The sequence below is a fragment of the Rattus rattus genome, chromosome 1, assembly GCF_011064425.1.
Source record: "Rattus rattus isolate New Zealand chromosome 1, Rrattus_CSIRO_v1, whole genome shotgun sequence".
NCBI classification, from domain to species: Eukaryota; Metazoa; Chordata; class Mammalia; order Rodentia; family Muridae; genus Rattus; species Rattus rattus.
This window is the reverse complement of record NC_046154.1, coordinates 141553344-141573896: the sequence shown is the minus strand read 5'-3', so window position 1 is coordinate 141573896 and position 20553 is coordinate 141553344. Positions and strand designations below refer to the sequence as shown.

General features: G+C 38.9%; 1 protein-coding gene across 1 annotated transcript in view; it reads right to left on the bottom strand.

Annotated features, from left to right (window-relative positions):
* Positions 1–2457: 2457 nt before the first annotated feature.
* Positions 2458–20553, bottom strand: part of Alkal1 (ALK and LTK ligand 1) — a 28428-nt gene continuing 10332 nt past the window's right edge. Inside the window, exons 2-5 of the mRNA XM_032890533.1 lie at positions 7006–7059; positions 4376–4456; positions 2868–2944; positions 2458–2630 (exon numbers count right to left, since the gene is read on the bottom strand). Of these exons, the coding sequence (XP_032746424.1) occupies positions 2880–2944; positions 4376–4456; positions 7006–7059 (200 nt within the window). The 3' untranslated portion in view covers positions 2458–2630; positions 2868–2879. The remainder of the gene's footprint in view (positions 2631–2867; positions 2945–4375; positions 4457–7005; positions 7060–20553) is intronic.

The window sequence follows — 20553 nt, the reverse complement described above, 5'->3', positions numbered from 1 at the left end:
TTTTATTGTTGAGGATAGTTTTCGCTATCCTGGGTTTTTGTTTTACCAAATGAATTGGCATATTGCTCTTTCTAATGCAATGAAGAATTGTCTTGGGATTTTGATGAAGACTGCATTGAATCTGTAGATTGATTTTGGCAAAATGGTCATTTTTACTATATTAATCCTCCAATCCATGAGCATAGGAGGTCTTTCCATCTTCTGAGATCTTCTTCAATTTCTTTCTTCAGAGACTTGAAGTTCTGTCATACAGACCTTTCGCTTGCTTGGTTAGTTACATCAAGGTATTTTATGTTATTTGTGACTATTGTGAAGGGTGTCGTTTCCCTAATTTCTTTCTCAGCTTGTTTATCCTTTGAGTAGAAGAAGGCTACTGATTTTTTTTTTGAGTTAATTTTATACCCAGCCACTTTGCTGAATACCCAGCCACTTTGCTGAAGTTGTTTATCAGCTTTAGTAGTTCTCTGGTGGAACTTTTGGGGTCACTTAAATATACTATCATATTATCTGCAAATAGTGATATTTTAACTCCTTCCTTTCCAATTTGTATCCCTTTGACCTCCTTTTGTTGTCTGATTCCTCTGGCTAGGACTTCTAGTACTATATTGAATAGGTAGGGAGAGAGTGGACAGCCTTGTCTAGTCCCTGACTTTAGTGGGATTGCTTCAAGTTTCTCTCTATTTAGTTTGATGTTGGCTACTGGTTTTCTGTAACTGGTTTCCAAGACTTTTACCATGAAGGGGTGTTGAATTTTGTCAAATGCTTTCTCAGCATCTAATGAGATGACCGTGTGGTTTTTTTCTTTGAGTTTGTTTACATAGTAAATCACAAATCAGCCATAACTCCAGTTACATGAGACACTGCACATTCTTTTCGTTTCTTTTACATGGCACCAGACATGTGTGCAGACAAAATATCCATATGCATAAAGTAAAGAACTCTTTGAGAGGGGGCAGAGAGAGGTGGTGGGGAGAGAATGTGAGCCCAGGAGCAAGACATTCAGCCGTGTTCCTCCATCGTCTCTGTTTAAGTTTCAACTTCAAGCTTTTGCCTTGAGTTCTTGCCTTAGCTTCCCTCAATGATGACATGTAGGAAGATAAAATCTCCTGCCCCCAGCATGCTTTAGGCCAGTGTTTCCGTACATCAAATAGAAATAAACAAGAATAGTGGGTCTTGCTGTTTAGTCAACTCTGGCCTTGAACTTATGACCCTCTTGCCTCAGCTTCCCAGAGATAGTGTTTCATGTGTGAGCCCCATGCCTGGCTTCTCTGGGATTTTTGAATATGATTATTGTAAATCTTTGTCTATATGTCAAAGAGGACAAATGTTAAAATTTATAATATACTTCCATAATACTTCTAAAGACAAAGGCACTTGTAAGTGTCTTTCTCTGAAGGGCAAAGGAATATACACATAAACACACAAACACATACCATATACTCAGTGGTGGACAAAGTCATAGGAGCTGAAAAGGGGGAGTAGTGTCTTCCATTTGACATTGACCTATAGGTCTTTGTGACACCAATGTAAACAGTTGAAAGATGATTAAAGCAACAACCTCGAATATTTGTGTTGAGTGTGGCACAGGGCTTTATCTGGTCACATCAGCACGCAGGAGGTAGAACAGTCTGGAGTGAAAGGTCATCACTGGCTACAAAGCAAATTCCAGGTTGGCCTGGGCTACCTGAGACCCTTTCTTAAAACAACACATAGACAGCATTTGTACTGTTCACACATCCCTCAAATTTGGGTTTTGTCTATTCTCTGGAAGGATAGGGCTTTTCAAATGTTTTGTCATGGGTTTTTCTTGTAAGTAAGTGAAGGTAATTGAATGAATCCAAGTATGATTTTTGTTGTTGTCCAATGAAAGAATCCAGAAAACACATAATCATCTCACTCCCTGGAACACATGTCAACTATCAAAAGCCACCTGATTTTATTCTATTTAAGACAGCAAAACCATGTTATCTAATCTCTAAAAAACAAAAATTACCTCAGTATACTTGTTACATACATATACATATATGTATATGCAGTGTATGCATATGCACAGGTGTATGTATATGTATGTCAGGTTTCATATATATATGTATATATATATATCATGTTTCATATTATTACTTCACTCAAATAGCTTTCATGAAAAGAAATGACAAATTTTTTCATATTCCTGTTTTAATAAAATTCACAGTTCAAAGTAATGGAAATAAAGGCAACAAATTATTAATAAAGTCTTTTAAATATTAAATAAGAATTACAAAACTGAACACAATATCTGACAAACATATCACTAAAATTATATACAATACTTATTTTTCACTAGTACTGAGCTACAATTCATATAATTAAATATTTACTATGTAATATTAACTATAAAAAATAATATCCCTAGCAAAAATAAGGTACAGTTTTAAATATTCTATTTACAATATGAGATCTAAAAAACAATACTATAACTTTTTGTGTCCAGAACCAGGGAAGCTTTCTTCCTCCTGCAGGACGCCACTCATAGGTTACTCCTGGGAAGTTATTTCATGAAGGTTCGTAGAAAACTAAACGTGTCCACTTTTTACATTAAATATGATTCCAGGTACTTTTTCTTCAAATTATATTTGCATCTTATGAAATGTCTGAAGTGGAAAAGAGGATAAAATAGTAAGAAACTGGTTTTCAAACACATAAAATACTTTAACACTTTTAATGGTTATATTTTATATTTTATATTATTTTTCCTGAAATACAACCCTAAGAAAGCAGGCTGGTGTGCAGACAGAGAGGAGGAGGAATAGAAATAAAAATAGAAATATTATCGGGATAATAAAAGTAAATAAATAACTAAATAAATGAACAGACAGACAGATACTCACAGCACAAGTTTCCTAGGTCTGGGAGCACAGTGGACTCACAGCTAATCTCGTCAGCAATCTAGCACATCTTTTATAATCTAGGAAAGCCATTTAAAGGGAATAATATATATAATTAATTGCTATGAATTCGAAAGAAATAACGTTATTGTCACTTACATGTAACAACCATAAACACTTAGCATAGTAGATGCTTAACCTAGGTTTTGGTATTCGTTCTTCTGCAAACATGGAAATTCAACCACTTTGCTTTAAAGACAAGCAAATGTGACTTATCTCATAGCAACTAGGAGTTTAACTCTCCAAACTGCCCTTTCTCCCCCAAACTGTGCTGTTAGCCAGTGTCTTTGCCTTGAGTTCTTAGCTGGTTAATTGAGTTGTTATTTTGATTGTTTGGTTTTGTTTCATTTTGTTAACGTGATACAGACTAGAGTTAGCTAGGAAGAAGACACTTGCATGAGAAATTACCACCCTTAGATTGTCCTGTAGGTATGCCTATGAGGAATTTTCCTGGTTAATAACTGATGTGGAAGGGCCCAGGCCTACCCCTGGGAAGGTGGTCCTGGGATATATAAGAAAGCCACATGGAGTAAGCCAGTAAGCAATGTTCTTCCATGCCTTTGCTTCAGTTCTGGCTTTGAAGTTCCTAGCCTGGCTCCCATCAATGACCAGACTGTGATGTGAAAGTGTAAGCTGAAGTAAATCTTTCTTCCCCAATCACTCTTGGTCAGTGTTCTATCATAGCAACAGGGAAGCAAACTGGAACAAAACTAGTGTGCTTAATCTTCCATAGTCATTAAATGTAAGTTATTTTGAAGAAATATAAAAATCTAACCCAACATTGTAAATACTCCTCAAGGTCATCTAGCTGACAAGAAACACAATGCTCAAAAGTTACTCACTTTAAAAGGAAGTTTTAGATTTAGAAAGGAATTTGAAATAGGTGACTCAGCTAACCATACACTATTATAACTGGGCATTTTGAAGGATAGCCCTTTAGTGCTATGTTTGGAATTATTATTAAGTCCAGGAACTTAAGTATCCCAAAGAGCTCATTGCTTAGCAGGCTATCATCATTCACAAAAATCCAGCACACACTGTACAAATGACATGATATAAACACCATTTATTTCAAAATAACTTAGAAAGAGATGTTGACTTGCACTTCACAGACAGCTCACTTTTTTCATTTATGTGAAAAAGTATTTTATTTATACCAAGGAATTTGAATAATGATAAACGGTTTCAGTCCTGACAAACATTTTGGTCTTTAGGACAATCTGGCTGGTTTTAGACTTGGAAATAATCCCAACCAGAATATGTTCACTCATTCCTTATAGTTTGGACAGTACACACAACCTTGAGTACTGGAAGGTTATAAATAGCATCTCATCCAATGTTTAGTCTATCATGTCCCACCCAAAGACAGCTGAAGCATGAAATTATATGCATTTATTGTTGGATAAGTTTTTTTTGTTGTTGTTCTTCTAAAGTTTGCCCAGGCAACTTACAAGCTGGCATCGAGCAATCTCTGGTATTGTGATAAAGTCGATGGAAGTGTTTGCTGCATTCAGCTGAAAATGTGACAGGTCCTGGAAAACAGGAAAGAATGCTTACTATAAACAGAGGCATGTCTTCCAAACAAATTGCTAGCACTCTGTGGATGGAGATGGTGTAACTGTAGTTTCCATCCTTCCTGCCCTTTAAAGAACTGGACTGAGAATTCCTCCCTTCACCCAGACTCTGTGGGAGGCAATGAACGTTGACCTAAGTTCATTCTACATTCTCAGTATCTCACATCATGGAACCTTCTGACTAGTAGAACTCTAGAGGAACTCAAAGAGGGTACCCCAGGCTGAAGGGAAATCTGCAAAAACCCAACAAAGACAGAGTGACTTTGATGTCCTTCTTTTTTACTTAATGGGAAGTAGTGTTTCTAGTGATGACATTTCTTTTTAGTTGAAGCAATGTGTGCTCATTAGTGTAAGGATTATTGCAAAGGGGGCAGGGCTTTGAAACGGCACCAAAATGTTTCTCCTTCCACCTGGCCCACAGTCAGATCCCCAACACTCAGTAGCCACTTTTTTCTCTTGGGATGGTTCCAGTCCCTGTTAACAGCTTTTCTTGGCAGGTATCCCATGGCCCTGGTGTCTCTAACCTCTATGGGTCTCCAAGGCAATCCAGACTTCGCTTTCACAGCTTCACAGAAAGGCCTCTCTGAGTCTCCCTGCAGGGACACCTCTCCACATGCCTAGCCTTCATCTATGGGGGCCATACCTAATCAAACCATCAGATCATCTGAGAGGGCTTGCAGTGGGAGTGTGATGTGCTTTAAAGGAGAAGAGTATGGTCACGAGGGACCTACTGAGCCAGGCTATAGTGGGAGAGGACAGGCAGACGGTGTGGATGGACTAGGGATGAAGGGGAAACTCAGGAAGGGCTGTATTTGGCCAATGGACTGAAAAGGGGTGTGAATAAAACTGATGGCCAATGGCCTTCAGGGGTACACTGAAGGATTTAGACTGTGTTTCAGTCAGGGCAGGACTGAGGTTTTATAAATAGGAGACAGATGAGGCAGATGAGCATATGTCACACGTCTCTTTCTCTCTCTCTCTCTCTGCTTTTTTGTTTATTTTTGAAGTTGCAGTTAAATTATAACATTTCTCCCTTCACTTTCCTTTTTCTAAACAGTCTCATATACTCTTACTGATTCTCCTTCAAATTAATGGCCTCTTTTTACACCTCTTTTTATATATACATATACATATGTATATATACACACATTTATATGATGTATATACATATATATATACATATACCTAAATATAACCTTTCGAGTCCATACGAGCTACTTGTATGTCCTGGACAACCAACTGCTCTGCTATTCCTAAGTGAGGGCTAAACCACTGCTCCCAACTTTCCTCAGTTGCCCTTAGTTCTTTGTGCAGGGTTGAAACCTTGTGGCCATTTCCCCAGGCGGTTTGCTATATTTATTGGTACCCTCCTGGTTCGGCCCATATGTTGGTGGTCATGTTGGTGAGACTTTATGGGTGTAGCTTCTGATATCACTAGGAAACACAGTCTCATAACAAGGGCCTTGGTCCTCAGGCTTTTACAATCGTTCCATCCTGCTTTCTGCAGTGTTTTCTTAGGTCGTAGAGTGTTTTGTAGATAGAGTCTATGCCACTCATAAGGACAGATGCTAGCATGTAATATGACACAATTTTGCTCTTTAACTTTGTGAATCATTTCCAAACAATGCACTGTCCAAGTTCTAGAAAAGCAACGGATCACACGCACACGCTGCTATCACTTCTTTGCAGCTACTCATCTCAGCTGTCTTTTACTATGTTACATCCCAGGCTTGTAAAAGGAGAAAGACACGGTGTTCCTTTGATGCTTCTTTCCCCTACTTAATCAAATCTGAGAGTTGTATCTATTAATTATCATATTTAATTTAGTTTTTTAAATCTGAGACAAGGTGTCGTGTATCCTGATCCTCCTGTCTTCCCAGCCCAAGTTCTACAATTAGAGTTCAGTGCACACACACCCATCTGTTAACTGTCAAATGCTGTTGCTAAATATCATACAGAGGCACCTGAAGATAAGGAAGTGGCCATGTTACAGTAGGCATGGCCTTGCTGAAGGAAGTGTGTCACTGTCCGGGCAGGATTTAAAGTCCCCTCTGTTCAAGCTGCACTCAGTGTTGTCTCTCATTCTCCTTCTACTGACTGATATAGAACTCTCAGCTCCTCCAGCACCATGTTTTCTGTGCTCTGCCATGCTTCCCACCATGATGATAAAGAACTGACCCTCTGAAACTGTAAGCCAGCCCCAATTAAATAGTTTCCTTTGTAAGAGTTGCTTGGGTCATGGTGATTCTGTACAGCAATGAAATCCTAAGACACATGATTCTCAGTAAATCATTGCTCCTACTCTTCTCTAAAATATCCTTTATATTCTGTTGCTAATTGAGTTCTGGTACACATTACAGCTCACACAAGTTAATAGAAGTTGACTGAAACACAGATGAACTTTAAGCGTCTTCTAGACATTAATCTCCACAGCTCTATTGTCTAAGACTGGATTCTATATAAAGTCCTTTTTTTGCAACTGAGTCACTGGTAGAGCATATGCTTACCTGTGAAATGCTTTATGAATTTGTCTTTCAAGGTCAGGTCTCTTGGGAATATTTCTGAAAAGGAAAAAAAAAGGACTTTGTAATTTCCAGGATAGATTTCCACTATTAAAACATAAATATAGCACTAAACACATAGATCGATGTGGTGTGCATAGCTTATCTCAAATGCCTTGCTCTGGCCTAATGATATCCCAGGGCTCTCGAGCTCTATCAGAGCTTCCGGCCTTCCTGCTTTCTCTATAGCTTCCCCACCCCAGGGAATCTCCAATAAGCACATAGAGAGTAGCATTATTCAAAAGTATGGCCTTGTTGAAGTAGATGTGGCATTGTTGGAGGAAGTGTGTCACTAGGGCGTGGACTTTAAGGTCTCAGAAGCTCAAGCTAGGTCCATTGATTCACTTGCTTTTCCTGCCTGTTGATCTGATTGTAGAACTCTCAGCCACCTCTCCAGGACCATGCCTGTCTAGGTGCCATCATGCTTCCCACCATGATTATAATGAGCTAAACCTTTGAACTGTACATCACCCCCAGTTAAATCTTGCCATGATCACAGTCTTTCATCACAGCAATTAAACCTAAATGAAGACCATAGCCTACCTCAAGAAGTTCTGCTTAACTGTACTTTTTCCTCTCCACTCCATCAGACTGTGAGTTTGCATACTCCATCTCCAGATATTCATCTGCGTTCTGGCATTTCTATCATTTATTAACTCTGGCTGGCCCAGATATCATACTTCTGTGACTGTTATTAGACAACAGTCTCCTAATCTGTATTGTCCTCCTCATAATTCTTTCTCCAGAACAGCGGCCAGAGAAAGAGAGCTGAGGTGCTCTTGAGGTCATTCATGAGATCGATTGCTTATGTGACTTTAGCTTGCAATGAAGCACAACTTAAAGAAGAGGCTTCACTTCAGACTTCCCTGCTACTCACTAAAACATGCCATCCAGAAAAATGCAGTTTTTTAAACCCACTAGGACTACACACATACATACACGTAGTAGAAAATAAAATGAACTTAATGAATACTTAAGCCTTCGGGTCTGTTGCCTGTTATATATTTACTTTTTTCTTACAAAGGAAAAACAAACAAAAACACCAAGACTTGTACTTATTTATTTTGCGTCTGCTGATATGTGTGACATAGGATGTATATGGTGGTCAGAAAATGAATTGTAGGGATTTGTTCTCTCCTTCCAGCTTGTGGGTCCCAGATATCAAACTCAGATCATCAGGCTTGTCAGCAAGCACCCTTCATCACTTGGCCCTCTCACTAGCCCTACCAGTTGTACATTTAGAACTATGATATTTTCCTTACATTTTGACTTCTTTATAAACCACACATACAGTGAATGAAGCATGAAAGGCACATTTGTTACCCCTAGATGAGTCAGTGTTCATGGAGACTGAGCAATGTTGATGGAGTCTCAGGGGAAGTGAAAGCCCTTCATATCCCAGGAGGTAAGGAATGTGTGAGGACCCTTCTTGTAAAAAGGCTACTTTTGCTAGCAGTGTGTAAGCTCGGAACATGAGTGTGAGAAGGGAAAGAAGGCAAGAGTTTGGGAATCCAAGCTTTGCTTCTGTGTACAGTAAACACAAACATTTTAGAAATAATCAAAAAACTAGTTGTTTGGAGCATTTACTGTGCAAGCATTAAGACCTAAGTTCGAATCTCCAGTTCCCATGTGAAATGCCTATTGTTGATGTTCAAACCTATAACTTCATCCCTGAGGGGAAGGAATAGACAAATCATGGCTCGCCAGCCTAACCAAAAGCCACACTTCTGATTCAGAGATGCCATCTCAAGGAAATAAGGCAGAGAATAATAGAAAGAGGAGTTGCCCGACGTCTTCCTCTGACTTATACATGTATACACACCTGAACAATCACATACATACAGCAGAAACACTGATATACACAGAGAAATAATAAAAATGATTTGATACTATTTATATAATTTGCAAATTATATATGTGATAAGAAAATGATATCAAATAGGTCGTTTCTTACTACTCAAAGCTTTACTTCTTTCTATATGTTCCATTGACCAGTGGTAGCATCTGGGAGCTTCTTGTAAGTACAACATTAGACTGTTTTCCAATGGAATATGGTATGTTTGGAGCACTCCCCATGTCGTATGTAGTGTCCATGTCCATGTCTGCTTAGAATCTACAGACGATCTAGGAGAGTAGTTGTAGCCACTTTTTCAGACTCTAAATATAGAGAAAATAGATGCATTTCCCTTAAGAAATGACACAATCCAGTCAGATTTGTACATCTGTGGTTCTTGCATCTTGAGACTAAACCACTATATATTGAATATTTTGGGGAAAATGTGTCTGAATTAAGTGTGTGCAGACATTGCACTGGCCATTATTCCCTAAACAGTGTTTAATAATACTATTTATATAGTATTAAGGTGGTGTTCAATATTATAAGTAATCTAGAATAAGTTAAAGCATTCAGAGGGCATGCATATGTTATATGAAAATACTACAGCAGGCTATACAGCAGACTTGAGCTGCTGTGGCTCATGGCAACCACATCCTCTATAGATACCAAAATACTCTATAGATATATGACTGTTCTATTTTAGATTCCCAGAGCTACCACAACAAAATCTCAGATATTGGGTGCCAAACATTACCAGAAACTTATTCTCTAATAATTCTGGAAGCCAAAAGTCTGAGATCAGACTGTGAGCTGGGCAATTTTCTGTGAGGGCTCAGGAGAAAGCTCTCTCCAGTCTGTTTTCAGTTTCCATGGTTGACAGAGTTCCTGGAATTCTGGGGTGTCACTCGAGTCTTGCTTTTGTCTCCTTTATCTCTGGAGCATCATGTGGCTATCATGTAAGGATTCCTGTGAAGCTGAACCAAGGGTCCTCTCTTTCATATTCTGGCCTCACTTTAACTAACTACATATATAGTTACCTTACTTCCCAATAAAGCCATGTTCCCTGCTACGCAGGACTAGAGCAAATTTGGGGAGAATATACAACTTGACTCATATGGAAATCTGAGCCCACTAAAAAACTGAATTCGTGATGTGAGAGTCTATTATTTCTTTGGGAAAGAGATCATTGGTCAAATTGGCTACTGTGTGCTGTAAAGATCTACCTACCTGCAAAGTTCTCCCAATGAAAGATCCTCCACACAGGACATGCCCCAGGTTCATTGTTACTGTTTTACCTTTTGACAGTTCCAAACATTTACATAATACAGAACATGTTCCAGGTCACTTAGATTACATCAGAGTGTTTCAGCTATAATGGTTAGGTTTGTATTAGTTTTTTCTTTTTTTTTCTTTTTTTTTTCCTGTTCTATGACTTTTTTTTTTTTAATTAACTTGAATATTTCTTATATACATTTTGAGTGTTATTCCTTTCTGGTTTCGGCAAACATCCCCCCCCCTCCCCTTCCTTATGGTGTTCCCCCACCCTCCCCCCAACAGTCAGTTCACTGGGGGTTCAGTATTAGCAGGACCCAGGGCTTCCCCTTCCACTGGTGCTCTTACTAGGATATTCATTGCTACCTATGAGGTCAGAGTCCAGGGTCAGTCCATATAGTCTTTGTAGTGGCTTAGTCCTAGCTCTGGTTTTAGCAACAATGGGGTCTCGAGCCCCTTCAAGCTCTTCAGTTTTTCTCTGATTCCTTCAAAAAGTGGTTTGCTGCTATTCGCCTCTGTATGTATTCAGAGCGATCTACAACTTCTTTGCTTCATCTTGTCCTTATATTTGGCCCACACTCTTGAAAAAAAAAATAATCATTTGAGAAATCCTTTTCTACTCACAACTGTCCTTAAAGAGACAGAGTTCCTAATACTATGAAAAAAAGAATATTTAAGATCTCTGTCAGTTTTGAGAGTATTTATTTTCATTTTTTTGTTTTTCTCTGGCAAATTCATATGCGAACACAATGCATGTAGATTAAATTTATCCCATCTCTCTCTCCACCTCATACAGAACACCTCTATCCTTCTCTTAGCTTTAAGAATGCTATGTTTTTATTTTAGTCACTTTTTATATGTATAGGTGTTTTGCCTGCATGCATGTCTGTGTGCCACATGCATGCCGGGTGCATAAGGAGGCCAGAAGAGAATGAAAGATCCCCTGGGACTAGAGTTAGAGTTATGAGCCGCCATGTTAGTGCTGGGAATCCAACCCAGGTCTTGTGGGAAAGCAGTCAGTTTTATTAACCACTGAGCCATTTCTCCAGTCTAAGACTGCTATATTTTTAAAACAACTTCATTCTTGAACAGATTTAGAGGTCCAGGGAATTTTATTGGTATTCCCAAGCACTCTACACCACACTTCTCCTCTTTAGAGTACTGGGCATCAATTTATTGGAGTTAGTGAACTTGTAGGGTACCTGATCACCCAGCAAGGTCCATATTCTCTGAATTTTCAGAGAAGCTTGCTTTTTACTCAATGTTTTGTTTCCACCTTATGGTCTCACATTACAATCACCTTGTCTCCTTGCGGTCTTCTAAATCTGATGTTTTTTCAATGTTTCCTTTTGTTCTTACTGTTTTAGACAGGATGCTTAGCTGATCTGGAAGTTGCTATATATGCTAGGCTAGCCTTCAACTTGTGATTGTCATACCTTAGCCCCCCGAGATCTCTGGTTGATAATATCACTATCTGATATTTTCTAGGATTTAGGTGACTTTAACGGTTTTATGGAGTCCTTGCAAAGGATTGAATAGAATGTCCTTTTGATTTGTGCTTTTCTTATGATTAGACTGGAGTTATGGGTTTAAGAAATACCTCATACGTAAGATATCATTTTAATCTGATCAAGTATACACATAATCAGCATAATTATGGTTGCCGATGTTAACATTTCTTTATCTGGTGTAGGTAGCATTTATCATGTGTGTCTCCATGGTAGAGTTTCTGCTTGCCCTTCTCTAGAAGGCTATAACTATATTCTACATGAATGTTAGGGAGACTGGTTCTTTCTTCTCCTGAGCATGCTTATATGAACAATTTAGAATACTGCATGAGACATGTGTCCCCAAGGTGGTACTCTATTTATACCAATGTGAACCATAGATGTTTATTTTTACATTGAATTACATTCTAGCATTGCTTTTATTTTATTCTCTTGGTGAAATAAAAGGGGTACAGTTTGGGCCATTTTGGTTTTTTGACATGTTTGACATTGTAGGAGTTTTGCCATTTTTATATACTACTTTCTATTTTCTGCCTCTCCTGTAGCCCCTAGACTGATCCAATGTAACTACTTGTCCTATTGCGGTCCTAACCATAGCATCAGGTTTGTTAACAGCAAAGCCTTGTTCCTTTAATTGCAAATGGTACTGAGTGTTCAGATGTACCTTACTACTAAGATATGTTGCTTTTATGACTTCTCAGCTGATATAAAGAAGCATGTGCTGTTAGGCAGGGGTCTGACTTTAATATGTTCAGTGTTTAAATTACTTCTACAGTTGAACTGGGGTGGTAGATAGAATATATTTTTAGGATGTATGCCAATAGGGCATAGACTCACCTTCTGATATGGTAAACACTTTCTTTTATGTTTACTTAATCATGGTGTGTGTTTGTTTCCTTTATGGTGATAGAAAAGGAATTAAGAAAATGCAGTGTGTAAGAAGCAAAAGTTTGTGTTTACTGGGATGCTGAGGACCACGTAGGAAGAATGACAAAGGGATTTAGGACTCATGGAATTCGGCTCATTAGTTACCACTGCCACGATGGATGTGTACACCTCTGAGGAGCATGTGTCCTGAGGACATCAGGCTGTTACGGAGTTCTGCTCTGCCTGTTGCCCTCATGTCCCTCTTGATCTAAGAATTGTATGAAAACTTTAACGAGGCTTCCAGTTTGCCACTCACAATAATAATTTCGATGTCTTTTAGGCATTGCTGCTGGAACAGATTCGTGATTCAATCACCACCTTAGAGAAGAACTTAGAGATGTAGATTGTCAGCAATGACCACCAACCTTAGAAAATAGTTGGAAAAATAAAATTGTTAGTGAAGCTAGATTGAGATGGTTTTGCTACTGGCTTTGATGTAGAAAATCTTAGGGGAGAATTTAAAGTTCAGAAAGGTACACTCTTATTATTTAAATTGGGGACATTTTATGGTGAGGGAACAATAACAATGGCAGAACGGGCTGACTTGACTCTCATTGATGATTGATTTCTTAATCATCAATTTTTGCCCATAGCATCCTGGTATGACTTTATAAGAATTGCTAATGAATATATATATATATATACTGAAGATTTAAAGAATATATGATTGATTTTTATATAAAAATTTAGAGTTTTGATTCTCTTAAGATTTTTTTAAGATTACTTTTAAAGATAAACAATACTCCTTTCTTTGTAACTAGAAATTGTCTGAGAGAACTACCTTTCTTGCTTACACTTTGATAATCTATAAAAGTTGCTTAAGTTATGAATGTACATGAGTTTCTAGGAATAATTTGTTTTCTTTACCTCAACTATGCTATGTTATTTCTTGTAAATATATTGGGAAGCATACTGGGTTTTTTTCTTAGTCATTCACTAGGAAAAAACTAGAATATAACCACATTTTAATTTTATACTGCTTCAAAGGCTTTTGATATTAATGCTATGGATGAAAAAATAAAATGTGGAGTTTGGAACATTGTTCCTTCCACTCATCAACTATGCATGTGTGTGTGTGTGTGTGTGTGTGTGTGTGTGTGTGTGTGTATTGGAGCTTGCTCCATCCACCAATTGTGTCTATATATGTATGTGCATGTATATGTGTAAAATGCTTGGAGACTGCTTGCTGGAGCTTTATTCTAACCATTCAATGTGTGTATGTGCATATGTCTGTCATAGTTATATAGGCATGTATGTATGAATGCATATATGTGTGTGTGTGTGTTTGTATATAAGAGGTTATTGGAGTCTGCCTTTTGCTTCATTCACTTGTGTGTGTGTGTGTGTGTGTGTGTGTGAATTTTATATCTTTTCTTCTCTTTCTTGCCAGCTTCTTAAGAGAGTTCAGAGGTTTTTGCTGGCCAGAGGGAGTGACAGCCCTAGTAACTTAATCTTTACTCCCTTAAATCCCTCAAAGAAATATCTACTGAGCAATTTCTCTAATTGCTGGCTTCCATCGACAGCAGCCCTTGTCAGTATCTGCAGCAGCTCCTCATCAGCTGCCTGCCTCAGTTTACTTACCCCCCATATGGCAAAGATGGTAATTAGCACTGTGGCCCGAAATAAAGAATAGAGAATAACTGTGAAGGCAGGACACAGGTTCCTGTGGGAAAATGTCAGGTGTAAGGTCCTTGTGTTGAAGACATAAAGCATATAGTGATGTGAATGTAGAGTTAGGGAAGGAGGAGGAAAGGAGGTGTTCCTTCAAGTAAACAGGTGAAACAAGAAAAGGGAATGTGGTTACACAGGGAGGTTTTTGGGAAACTCCAAAAGAAAGAATGAAACCTTGGATGAGTTAAAGCTTTTCAGAGAAGCAAGTTAGAATAGGAATTGACATTAGGGGTTTACTTAATGAAGGTGTGGATGTCAACAGCACCAAAACTTCCCGGAGGGCAAGATAGATATGGATCAACTGCCCACTGCCCACCAGAAGTGACAATGCCCAGTTCTTCCCAGGCTGCACAGGTTAGGAAGGATATGGACTACAGGTGAAAATGACAAAGGAGACCCTTATATTTTGTCCTATGAAAGGTTCAATCATACAAAGCCATCCAAGACCTAAAAAATGGAAATAGAAACAATAAAAAAATCACAAATAGACAAATCCCTGGAAATGGAAAACTTAGGAAAGAGAGGAAGGAGCTACAGATGCAAGCATTACCAAGAAAATACAAGAGATAGAAGAGAGAATCTCAAGCATAGAAGATACCATAGAAGATATTGACAATAGTCAAAGAAAATACAAAGCATAAAAATCTACTAATCCAAAATGTGGAAGAATCCAGGACACAATGAAAAGACCAACTCTAAGAATAATAGGAATAGAAAAGAATGAAGATTCCCAGTTTAATGGCCAGAAAACAACTTCGACAATATCACAGAAGAAAACACCCCCAACCTAAAGAAAGAGATGGCAATAAAAGTACAAGAAGCCTATAGAATACCAAATATAATGGACCAGAAAAGAAAATCATTCCGTCACATAGAAATTAAGACACCAAATGCATAGAACAAAGAAAGGATATTAAAAACTGTAAGGGAAAAAGGTCAAGTAACATATAAAGGCAGACCTAACAGAATTACACCAGATTTTTCAACAGAGACTCTAAAAGCCAGAAGATCCTTGACAGACGTCGTGCAAATCCTAGGAGGACATGAATGCCAGCCCAGGCTACTGTACCCAGTAAAACTCCCATTCATAAATGGAGAAACCAAAATATTCCATGACATATATATTCCAATATATGTCTACTAATCCAGCCCTACAGAAGATTCTAGAAGGAAAGCAACACAAGGAGGGAAACTATCCAAAGGAAAACAAGAAATTAATCATATCACAACCAACCCAAAAGGAGAGAATCACAAACACACACATAATATCACCTCCAACAACAAATTCAACAGGAACTAAGAATCATCTGTCTTTAATATCTCTCAAAATCAACAGACCCAATACCCCAATAAAAAGACATAAGCTAACAGACTGGATATGTAAGCAGAATCCAACATTTTGCTGCATACAAGAAACTACCTCAGAGTAAAAGGCTAGAAAAAAGTTTTCCAAGCAAATGATCTCAAGAAACAAGTAGAGTTGCCATTCCAATGTCCAATTAAATAAATTTTCAACCAAAAGTTCTTAAACGAGTTTGGGAAGGATACTTCATATTCATCAAAGGAAACAGCCACTAAAATGAAGTCTCAATTTTGTACATTCATGCCCCAAATGGAAGGGTACCTACATTCATAAAAGAAACTTTACTAAAGCTCAAAACACACACTGAACCACACACAATAATAGTGGGAGACTTCAACACCCCACTCTCACCAATGGACAGGCCATTGAAACAGAAACTAAACAGAGATACAGTGAAACTAGTAGATGTTATGAACCAAATGGATTTAACATATATATATATATATATATATATATGTATATATGTAGAGAGAGAGACAGAAAGACAGACAGACAGACTGACTGACTGACTGACTGATATAGAACATTTCACCCTAAAACATTCATAGTTTTGGTACAGAGACAGACAGGTCAATCAGTTGAATAGAATTGAAGACCCAAAAATAAGCCCACACACTTATGGGCATTTGGTCTTTGACAAAGAAGCCAAAAAACATGCAATGGACAAAATAAAGCATCTTCTATATATGGTGCTGGTATAACTGGCAGTCCGTATGTAGAAAAATAAAAATAGATCTTTATTTCTCACCTTGCACAAAGCTCAAGTCCAAGTGGATCAAGGACTTCAACATAAAACCAGATACACTGAATCAAATAGAAGAGAAATTGGGAAAGAGCCTCAAACTCATTTGTACAGGGGGAAATTTCCTAAACAGAATTCCAGTGGCTCAGGCTCTAAGATCAATAATTGATAAATGGTACCTCATAAAACTGAAAAGCTTCTGTGACACAAAAGCCACAATCAATAAGACAAATTGGCAACTTACAGAATGGGAAGAAATCTTCACTAATCCCACATCCAATAGAGGGCTAATATCTAAAATATGTAAGGAACTCAAAAAGCTAACATCCAAAGAACCAAATAACTCAATTAAAAATTGGGTACAAAACTAAACAGAGAATTCACAATGGCAGCATCTCAAATGACTGAGAAGCACTTAAAGAAATATTCAAAGTCCTTAGTCATCAGGAAAGTGAAAATCAAAAGGATGCTAATATTCTACCATACACCAATCAGAATAACTAAGATTAAAAAAAAAACTGTGAGGTGACAGCAGATGTTGGCAAGGATGTGGAGAAAGAGGAGCACTCCTCCATTGCTGGTGGCATTGCAAGCTGGTACAACCACTCTGGAAATCTATCTGGACCTTCCTCACAAAATTGGAAAGACGTATACCTGAGGATCCAGCTATACCACTCTTGGGCATATACCCCAAAGATGCCTCTCCATACCAGAGGGACACATGCTCCACAATGTTGATAGCAACCTTATTTGTAATTGCCAGAAGCTGGAAACAACCCAGACATCTCACAATGGAAGAATAGATACAGAAAATGTGGTACATTTATACAATGGAATACTATTCAGCTATGAAGAATGAGGCCATCATGAGTTTTGCAGGCAAATGGATGGAACTAGGAAATATTATCCTGAGTGAGGCAACCCAGACCCAAAGGGCATGTATGGCATGTACTCACTAATAAGTGGATACTAGCCAAGAAGTACAGAATACATAGGATACAACCCACAGGTACTAAGAACTTTAACAAGCAGAAAGACCAAATGAGGGGTTGGGGATTTAGCACAGTGTAGAGCGGTTGCCTAGCAAGTGCAAGGCCTTGGGTTCAGTCCTCAGCTCGAAAAAAAAAAAAAAAAAAAAAAAAAAAAAAAAAAAAGACCAAATGAGGATGCTTCAGTCCCACTTAGTAGGGAAATGAAAATAATCACAGGAGGCAGAAGGAAGGAGGGATTTGGGTGGGGGAGGGGAAGGAGAGGGAAAGTGGAAAGGACCAGGTATTGGGAGGCAGGAGAGAAGCCCAGAGGGCCAGCAGAATGAATGGAAATAATGTAGCCTCAGAAGGTAGGAGTTGAAGAGATCCTCTAGAAAGTACCAGAGACCTGGGAGGTGAGAGACTCTCAGGACTCCATGGGAGTGACCTTAGATGAAATGCTGAACAGTGAGGAGAGGAAACAGAAAGAATCTACGTCCAGTAGATAAACAGGGCCTCAAGACAAGGCCAACTGACAATCGAAATTTCTGGCCCAGAAGTGTTCCTGTCTGAAAGAACTGCAGGACAAAAATAGAGAAAAGACTAGGGGAAAGGCCGTCCAGTGACAGGCCCACCTGGGGAGACACCAAGGCCTGACACAATTACTGATGCTATAATGTGCTTACAGACAGGAGTGTTGCATGGCTGTTCACTGAGAGGCTTAACCAGCAGCTGACTGAGACAAATGCAGATACTTACAGCCAAACTTTGCACTGAAATCGGGGACCCCTTGATTGAATTAGGGAAAGTCTAGAAGAAGCTGAGGAGGAGGGTGACCCTACAGAAACACCAGCAGTCTCAACTAACCCAGAACCCTGGGAGCTCCCAGACACTAAGCCACCAACCAGACAGCATACAGAAGCTGGTCTAAGGCCCTGGACACATCTACAGCAGAGAACTGCCTGGTCTCAGTGGGAGAAGATGTTCCTAGTTATGGAGAGATTTGAGGCCCCAAGGAGAGGGAGGCCTGGTGGGGGGGAGCATCCTCTTGGAGACAGGAGGGAGGAGGCATGGCATTCGGAACTGTGGGAGGGAGACCAGCAGAGGAAGATGGCTGGATGGTAAATAAATTAAAAAAAGAAAAGAAAAAGAAAGATTAAATCATGTTTTGTTTTTCTTTTCTAGATCTGTCTTCTAAAAAATCAATTACAATTTAAATGAATATAGAGTTAATTCATATTTGTCTACAAGATAATAAGTGCATTTTGTGGCATAAAAATATATCTTCTGAAATTCAAACCACATACACTATTTGTTTATGCAAGTGACTTAGATAATCAAACATAATGGTTATGTTATCTAGAATAAAACGAACTACTTATAAAAGTCATATTTAATCATGTTTATTTATAAATCACCATCCTAGTAATTGTAATTCCATTAGCCTGACCATGACCAAGAACATAGCCACCTGTGACTGCATTTCTTCACTGAGCATGAAAGAGGAGTCAAATTACTTCTGAAGAGAGGTCAAATGCTGTCAAGTTTCGTTTTAGTTTCATTCAAAGGTGGAATTTATATTAAAGGGAAGTTATTTCTACTTTCAGATGTGGGAAAGGAAGAATTGGTCCTGGGGAAGGCCAGCAGGAAACCTCTCAGCAAGGACAAATTTCATTCAGAACTGGGGTGGTTCAGGGAAATCCCTCAGTGGGAAGTCATCTCTAGAAGCTCTTATATGTTTACTAGAGGAGGGGAGAGAAAGGAGGACCCTTTGTCATCCAAAATGTCCTTGGAGATCTACTGGGGACAATAAAGGGATTGAATGAAGAGTTGGAGGAACAAGGCTGAGGTCAGATGCTTTGATTCAGCAGAGAGAGAGAGAGAGAGAGAGAGAGAGAGAGAGAGAGAGAGAGAGAGAGAGAGAGAGAGAGAGAGAGAGGCAATCAGGAGATTACCAAGGTCACTTTCCTTATCACTGGAGCTGGATTCTACTTCTGAAAACACTGGCCTATGACTTTATCCAAAGGAAGCCTGGTAAAACTTCTGCCAGAATGGGAATAAAATGTGCTTTGTTTTTAGAGAGAGCAGGATTGGGATGTAGTTGGACTGAGGGAGGGCTCATCATCTCTTGGCCTTGTTCCCATGGAATTAATAGGGATGCAGGGTCAGCAATTGTCTGAGGGTGAGGCAGCCGGTCACAGGTGGGATTTCCTTGGTCGCTAATCAGGTGGTGTAGAGCATGTGCTGTTTGTTCATTTACCCCTCTCTCCTTCCCTGTAGCAAAGCTAGAGAGAGAAAAGCTCTAGCTTCAAATGGAAGTCTGTCCCACAGTGCAGGGTTACATGCAGGACGAGGGATCAAGTTCAGAAATCACAGATACACACTGTATTTAAAATATCAAGTGCATAAGTGTTTTTCCCTAAAAGTTCAAATTCAGAGACCCTTTCAGTTGACTTTTGTCTATTGTGAGCATTTTCTCTTCTTAGAACAATGAGGATTTTAGCACCCAAGTTGCTAACTAACAGTGGTGTGTCTTTCTTTCCTCCTTGATGTCACCTGCTCTTGAAAGGAAACTGGTCCTTCCCAGTTCCTTAAGCTCTCCAGCACATCAGCAGCTTCGTGCTATGATATTCTACTTTATGAAGTTTCTCTTCTTTTCTGGTAATTTCCATTCTTCATTTCCTGTGGGATTTTGTTTTTTTGTCTGGAAATACTTCAGATTTTACTTTCTATTGATCCTGGCCCTCACTGTCTGGCATTTCTGCTACAAAACTGCCTCTTCTCTCTGCAAGGTTTCACTGTACTCTGTAAAGCTATCACTTGCCCTAGTGACTTTAGATTCCTGCAGGAGACTAGCTGTCTTTCTTTTGGAGAGGGGTTTCTTTAAAGGAGCATGTGACTCTGTTACATGAGTCTGTTCCTTTTGAGTTCCCTTTGGCACTAAATGGAACACCTTTCTGTGGTTCACTGCACTTGAATCGTTTGCCACCATTGGTCACACCTTCTTCAAGCATGGCATCCCAGTCTTCTTAACTGGCCAGCAAACATGGAATGATTGGAGGTCACTTTTTGAAAATTGTGACAGCCTTTCTGTACATTGTTTCGATTCTTAGGGAGTTTCCTATCTATTCCAGTCACCTAGTCTTCCCATTCTTCAGCTTCCTGTAGATGCCTTTTCTGGCTTTTGAAGTTGGTAATTCTCATTC